The sequence below is a fragment of the Macaca nemestrina genome, chromosome 13, assembly GCF_043159975.1.
Source record: "Macaca nemestrina isolate mMacNem1 chromosome 13, mMacNem.hap1, whole genome shotgun sequence".
NCBI lineage: Eukaryota > Metazoa > Chordata > Mammalia > Primates > Cercopithecidae > Macaca > Macaca nemestrina.
The window spans coordinates 103,839,477-103,847,660 of record NC_092137.1 but is presented as its reverse complement, the minus strand read 5'-3'; the positions used below and the strand labels follow the sequence as shown (position 1 = coordinate 103,847,660).

At 43.4% G+C, this 8,184-nt stretch overlaps 1 gene segment (V, D, J or C); it reads left to right on the top strand.

Annotated features, from left to right (window-relative positions):
* Positions 1-597: 597 nt before the first annotated feature.
* On the top strand, positions 598-1,443 carry LOC105467691 (immunoglobulin kappa variable 1-9-like). The segment is given in 2 exon segments: positions 598-667; positions 793-1,443. Coding segments are annotated over 2 exon segments (378 nt in total).
* The last annotated feature ends 6,741 nt before the right edge of the window (positions 1,444-8,184 follow it).

Genomic DNA, 8,184 nt, shown 5'->3' with positions numbered 1-8,184 from the left:
ATCTGAAGTAAATTGCTTGATCTTATGTTGGTAATAACAGTGGCATAACATCATTACCTAACACTTACAAATATGTCTAGCATCAGGTCAATAAATTTTATTTTTAATTTTTTTAGAAAGGAACAATTAACAATGTTAAATTCACAGAAATGTTGCAAGTATACGACAAGCACCCCCTTCCCTAACAGGAATCATATGAGAGTCTTTTGAAGACCTGAGAATTGTACTGTTTAAAATTTTACCATGTGTTTCCCACAAAAAACAATACTATTCTAAGTACTCCCCATACACCAATGAAATACATTATTCCATCGACTCCTGAGGAATATTTCAAATGGTCAAAAAGAAACCGAAAAATGTTTCTCTTCACAAACTAGTCCCAAGTAGAAACACATTATCTGCAGACAAATTTGTGCTACCCTGGTCTTACCTGGGACACCTGGGGACACTGCGCCGGTGCTGAGTTACTGACATGAGCCAGTCCCGCAACTGTGCCCAGCCTGCCCCGTCCCCTGCTCATTTGCATGTTCCCAGAGCACATCCTCCTGCCCTGAGACTTATTAATAGGCTGGTCACACTTCATGCAGGAATCAGACCCAGTCAGGACACAGCATGGACATGAGGGTCCCCGCTCAGCTCCTGGGGCTCCTTCTGCTCTGGCTCCCAGGTAAGGAAGGAGAACACTAGCAGTTTACTCAGCCCAGGGTTCTGAGTACTGCTTTACTATTCAGGGAAACTCTCTTACAACATGATTAATTATGAGGACATTTGTTTTTATGTTTCCAATCTCAGGTGCCAGATGTGACATCCAGATGACCCAGTCTCCATCTTCCCTGTCTGCATCTGTAGGAGACAAAGTCACCATCACTTGTCGGGCAAGTCAGGGCATTAGCAGTTATTTAGCCTGGTATCAGCAGAAACCAGGGAAAGCCCCTAAGCTCCTGATCTATGCTGCATCCAGTTTGGAAAGTGGGGTCCCATCAAGGTTCAGCGGCAGTGGATCTGGGACAGAATTCACTCTCACCATCAGCAGCCTGCAACCTGAAGATTTTGCAACTTATTACTGTCAACAGTATGATAATCTCCCTCCCACAGTGTTACACACCCGAACATAAACCCCCAGGGAAGCAGATGTGTGAGGCTGGGCTGCCCCAGCTGCTCCTCCTGATGCCTCCATGGGCTGAGAGTGTTCCTCAGATGCAGCCACACTCTGATGGTGTCGGTAGAGGGGGACATGAAGTCACCTCTGCACCCAAATTCTTTTCTCTTTCTCAGCCCCAAGTACACAGACATAGCAATGCCTCTCCTGATTTAATAAAGACAGAGATCATGACACCTGAGTAGTCTAGTTTATGGCTTCAGTTGGAATTCAAATAACACAGAGGAAGCCACTGTAGGTATTCTGAGCAGGAATAGGCTTAATACGGAGAATTAGAGTAAACTACTGAAGTCTAAATAAATTGCAGAGATGAATCTCTAAGCTCAATGTTTTATTTGCAAAGAAATATTTGCCAAATGGGGCATACAGGAAAACTGTATACAGGCTCAGACTGGTAAACAGTGGTGGAGAAGGTGAATCCTAGAATTATATCAAGTTATCTCAGAAATTGTGGATGAACTGGTTGATGGTTCTTAATCCAAAGAGTTGACATGACAATTGTTTCATTAAATTGGAAGAAATGATAGGATGTGACCATTTAGACTTAATAAGTTGTCAACACAGGGTGTTAGGGTTTGTGCTGGGGCCATAGATCTAGCCCATATAAAGCAAGAGCAAATAGAATTGATGTTACATATTTTAGAGAGGAAGTGCAGAAAATATGGACCCTAGGGGACCTTCCGGAATGTTTCTATTTATTGACAATTCCACTGGTAAAACTCAGAGAAGATTTCAACAGTCATCAGGATGAAGTTCTAGGGATCACAGTCATGTGAAGAATTCCCTGCACTTGGATCTCCAGTGAGGCAAAGGGAAGACGAAACACATAGTGGGATGTGGAGGGGTAAACACCAGAGACAGCCTCCTGGTCAGCTTAAATGCTGAAAAGCGTATTTTTTTCTCTCTCTCTTTAGTTTTATCACTGAATCATTTGGATCTAAGAAAAGTGATTATGGCTGGTTAGGCAGAAAGGTGTTTATTATCATGAATTAAATGGATTGAAAACATTTGGGGAAACAGAGTGGCAGCTCAGGCAACTCCAAGTACTCCTTTTGCTATTCCTAGACCCTCCCTGCCTCAGTTTTTTCACAGTCAAGAAAGATATTCTCATTTTGATAGGAACTTCGCAAGTGAAGATACTATGCCCACAGGACTGTGGTGCCTGGCTGTTACCCAGACCAGGAAAATGAGCATATTTGGGTGAGATCAGGCATTTCCCCTCCTTCATCTTCATCCAAAACCACTCTGTAGTGACACAGCTGATGGGCAGTCAGAGAAAGGGGTCAGATCTCTAGTAGTTGATAGCAGAGCTGCTGTCCTTCTGGGGGTCAGTAATGAGAAGAGCTGCTCTCTTTTCTGCAGGAGACACCTTGAATGTGGAGTTTCAGGCAGCAGGAGCTCCTCCCCAGCCTACGCCAGCAGTGCCATTCTTGGAATTGTTCCAGAGGCTTTGCCTGGAGCCTGTTCCTTAAGGCTTTTCAACACTTTGAAAGAAATTTAATATCCTCTAGTAAATCCTTTCATGCTTCATGGATTTGACATTTGCAACAGGGAATATACACCGTTTACAGTGACATCATTCACAGCCTCCTTTTTTTCTGGCTAAATATAATGCTTTCCAGGAGGACCTGCCAGAGGAAGCCAATGTGAACAACAATCCATGTCACCAAAAATGCAAGACAAATAAGCTCGGGAAAGCCACTGGGTTCTCACGTAGCTGCACTGTCCCCTGGTACAAAATGGGAGAGTGTAAAACTCTTAGCTCCACCATCAAGACATGGTGCAGTGTGACCTTCTGAGCATAGTAAGTCAGTATTTATAGACATTTAAATACCAACACCTTTAACACCAAAATACAGGCCAAAGTAGAAAAGAAGATAAATTGGACTACATAAAAATTTAAAATGTGCATCAAATGACATAATCAACACAGTGAAAATACAACTTGTGGGATAGAAGAAAATATTTGTAAATCATATATCTGATATGGGCTAATAGTATCTGTTATATAAAAATAAGTCCTACACATCAACATTAAAATAAAATACACGATTAAAAATGAGGAAAGTACATGAATAGTACATTTCTCTAAACAAGATTCTTTAGAGCTAATTAGCTAACAAAGGAAACAATGCTGGATATTATTAATCCTTAGAAAAATAAAAAACAAAACCCACCTCACACTTATTAGGATTTTTTTTTTTCCAACAGAGAATGACCAGTTTTGGTGAGATTTTAAGGAACTGGATCTCCTGTGGACACTGTCATGGTGATGTAAATGGCCCACCTGCTGTGGGAAGCCATATGGCCATTCTTCGAATAATTAAAAATTGAAATATGATATAATTCAGCAATTCCACTTTTGGACATATACTCAAGTAATTGAAAACATTAACTTAAGGAAATATTTGTATACTCATATTCAGAGCTGAATTATTCACAATAGCCAAAAGCTAGAAGCAACTCAAATGTTCACAAAGGAGGGAACTGGTCATCCAAATGTGGTATGTACATACAATAGCATATTGTAGCTTTAAAAAGGGAAAATTGGCTTTAAAAGGAGAAATTCTGAAACATACTACAACATCGATGAAACTAGAGGACATTACACTAAGCGAAATAAGCCAGTCACAAAAAGATGGCTGAGTTACGATTTCACTATGCTATTTGTAGAAAAGGTTCCATTTTGTCTTGAATCTACCTGGTCCCCTTCCCTTTCTTGCTTGTAGTTGTCAAGAACAACTGTAGAGTGTTCTGGAAATGTAACAGTCTGAGACAAAGCAAGATTGATGAGAAAACCATTGGCCAGATACAGCAAGATTGACTCCATTTCTCTCCCTACTGGAAACAGGAATTCATTCAACATTCTAGCCCAGTGTGTCTTGTGATTCTAAGACATAAAACCCAGGGTGGGCTGCATTCCAGGGTCCCTGGGCTGCAGTCCTTGTGGGATATGCATGGTCTAGAGTCAATCAGGCCCAGGCAGCTTTCTGCTTTCTCTGGCTGACTCTCCGTAGGTAGTAATCCACATCATGTTACTGGTTGTGCATGGGAGTTCTGTCTCACTAGATTTGGGTCAGTTGGCAACCAGTGCACAGCAAATATTCTTGGCAAAATTGGTGCAGTGAGAAGGTTGGATTTGAGGGAACCATGGCTTGTTGGTGAAGTTGGAGGAACAATATTCTCCAGTACCTGACCCAGGACAGAGACATCAGCCTGGGGATGCAAGGCGTGGACATGCAGATGGATGTTTAATGCAGAGGAGGCATAAATGGGACATTTATGGGCAAGGTCTCCACCAGAGGCTAGTGGCCCTGTATTTCTGTCAAGATAAAAGGAGAAAAGAAAGGAATTAAGACTCTGCTGGGATTTTTGTGTGCAGGAATCCACATGACAATATTTCCAGGTCCCCTCAGAAAAGATTAAACTCATGACATCAGAAGGTTTCAGGACAAATGCAGAGCCCGTGGTGAGTATGTGCGTGTGTGCTGATCTGCATGTGGACCATTCCCTTTGGGCCATGTTGGGTGCTGGTGACCATGGTTCTCACTGCTGAGTGCAATAGAGGTATGGACATTTTGCTGCTATGCCACAGAACATCACTGCTCCCTGAGGGGCTATCCCCACTCATAGCTAAGTATTCAAGGCATGACAGCTGGAAATATCCACTCCTGGCTGCCACCTAAGATTCTCAAGTCCCAGAGCGTAATTCAGCCAAAGCAGGACTGCATATTAAATGAAGAGCAGGACACTGCCTAATTAATTTAATAGTTGCTACAAAAAGATTAAAATGTCACAGTGTGCCCTGTCATGATGGAACAACCCAGTTAGGTACAACAAAAATACTCTGGGGGCATGAGGGTCATGGAGACTAACGATGGACTGTTTAACGCCGAATGCCAAGGCCACCTGAACAGGAAACCAAGGAAGTATCCCAGATATAGTTAATCATTGATGGCCCTGGTGGTACCCACTAATAAAAAGGAGACCCAAAAGCTGGTAGGCCTCTGTGGGTACTGGGGCAGTATAAACCTTGCCTGGGTGTTCTTTTCGTCACCTTAGTCAAAATCATGAACAAAGTTGCCATCCTTGAACAGAGCCCTTTGCAACGGCAGCTTTGGAATCTGTTCAACAAGGCATGTCTGAGGCACTTCTTTAAGACATTTAGATCATGCTTGCTCAATGGAAATCCAGGTGTCCACTATTTCTATGCATGCTGACTGGAGTCTATGGCAATGCAAAATTGTCACTGGGTGCACCAGACTCAGATTTGGGACACAAAAGTTTCCTGAAGCAGCCACCAGTTGTGCCTCTTTTGAATGGCAGTTCCTTGCTTGCTGTAGGAAACTGATAGGGCTGAGCATCTCAGAGCTAGAGCACCAGGCGTGACGCTCCTACCTTAACCACCCGTTCTCACTTTGGTGCCTACAAACACAGTCAATAAAACTGGACAGGCCCAAAAGATCCAAATTATTAAATGGAAATTGTACAGTCAGAATCAGTCCTAACCAGGATCTCAGAGGACCCATGTGCCCCATGAACAAATGGCAAGCTTGCGAGAAGGGAACAAATGATGCATAGGGGACAATTTAGTTTCTCCTTTGGCCACATAGAGTCAAAGATTCAGAGACATGCCTGTGTCAGTATGGCATGGGGCCCTGATGATTGTACAAAACACACGCCAGTGAGTCCACTGGGTGTGGCCACCATCCAACCAGGGGATGGCATCTTTTGACTGACACTAAGCATGGACATTCTGCCCAATGGGCCACACTACATGCAACGACAGTAGCCACGCAGGCTGCCCCTACACTATATTTTACTCCATTTCCACTAAATCATGGGCCATTGTCAACAACCCAGCCACCCGGTTGGGTGGAAAACCGCAACCAAGTGACTGAACTATTAAAGGATCCCCTGTGTATGGAAAAGGACTATGGCCATAGTTTGCTTCCTGGACAGCTAAATATATGCCACTCAATTAGATGCTGGGGCTACCATGGCCACCCTTAATAGGAATTTATGTCCTTTTTTTGGATATTCCATGAGACCTCACTCTGTCCGAGGAACAGCCTCACTGCACAATCAACATGACAATGGGTACATTCTTCTGGAACCTAATGGACGTTCCATACAATTATCAACACCCAACACTGCCCACTGTACCTGGAGAAACAACTCAGGTATCCTAGAAATACAAGTGGAGGTGATCCTGAAGCAGGCACAATGGCTGCAGGCAATGGGGCGTCAGAAGCATCCACCTTTCACCTCTTTAGCATCTCACTTTCTTGATCGTGGGATCCTGGACTATGTCACTGCTTTGGGGGTCTTATCCTCCTGCCAATGGCAATAACTTTCTTTAGCCCAGTGAAATGTTCTCTCACTATGGTTTAATAATCTGCACTGAGATTGTGTAAGTCAAGGTACATCATCAATCTGAAAAGATAAACCACTGCCTCCAGTTCAGGGGAAGTTGGTGGGCATATGAAATGTGCTAGCTTTGCTAAGAAGGATGTCTAGGTGATGGGGTAACTGCAAGACAGTTCTCCAATGACCCTGACTGACTTAGTTCTCTCCACTTTCTTTCTTATTTTAAGAGTTCTCAAGAATAATTGTAGAATGTGCTGGAATTGTAACATCCTGAAATAGAGAGGAACTGGACAGAACAACCTACCTGTGCTCTATACGAATTTCCTATAGGATAGAATGTCCTTTAGCACGTTAGCCTTGTGTGTCTTGTTACCCCAGGATATAAAACCCAGAGTGGCTGCTTTCCTGGGTTCCTGAGCTGTGGTGCAATGGGGGTGCACACAGTCAACTCCATCAGCTCCACATGGCTTTCCTGTGTCTTGGGGTATTAACCCATTATAAGTGCAAGACTTTTGTGTTCCCTTGCTGCTTCTCTGTAAATGATAAGCCCACTTCAAGTAACTTGCTGTGTGGGGTGTTCTTTTCCCCATGCTCAAGTACGTTGGTAACCAGGGCACGGTGAACCTGCTTCAAAGATGTCATTGACATTGAGACATAGCTGGAATGGTGGTTGCTGGTGGTAGGGATAGAGAAAATGAGGGAGTATTATTTAAGGGGTATAGATATTAATTTTTATAAGATGAAAAGATTTCTGGAGATTGTATCAGTAATAATAGCAGAACATGTGAATATACTTAATGCCACTGCACTGCACTCTTTTTTTTTTTTTTTTTTTTTTTGAGACAGAGTCTCGCTTAGTCGCCCAGGCTGGAGTGCAGTGGCGCGATCTCGGCTCACTGCAAGCTCCGCCTCCCGGGTTCACGCCATTCTCTTGCCTCAGCCTCCCGAGTAGCTGGGACTACAGGCGCCCGCCGCCTCGCCCGGCTAATTTTTTGCATTTTTAGTAGAGACGGGGTTTCACAGTGTTAGCCAGGATGGTCTCGATCTCCTGACCTTGTGATCCACCCGCCTCGGCCTCCCAAAGTGCTGGGATTACAGGCGTGAGCCACCGCGCCCGGCCATGCACTGCACTCTTAAATATGGTTAAGATAGACAATGTTATGTTCTCTGTATTGAATATAGTTAAACAATTAACATCTTTATTATCATATTGTTAGCACAGAAGACATTGCTTTATTTTCTAATTTTCTTGGCAAATGTTCATAAATAATCACTTTGTGATGCTGTTGTTCACAAAGTGTGTGGGTGGGTGGGTGTGTGTGTTGTAGACATGTGGTCTCCCTCTCTTGCCCAGGCTGGCATCAAATTCTTGGCCTTACGTGATCCTTCCTCCTCGGTCTCTCAAAGTGCTCATATTACAGGTGTAACCCTGAGCACCTGGCCATAAGAAAAAATTTATAAGACATTTCATAGGGGACTTCTTCAAAACATATACTCCATTGCAGCCACCTCCAACGCCAACCTTCTAAGCCATATTTCTATACATAAGTGCACTTCTCCGTTTATGACATCACAGTATTAAGTCACAGTATGAAGTCACACAGACACATAGAAAAACAAGGCAAGGAGTTGACCCAATTTTATGAGTGGAAATC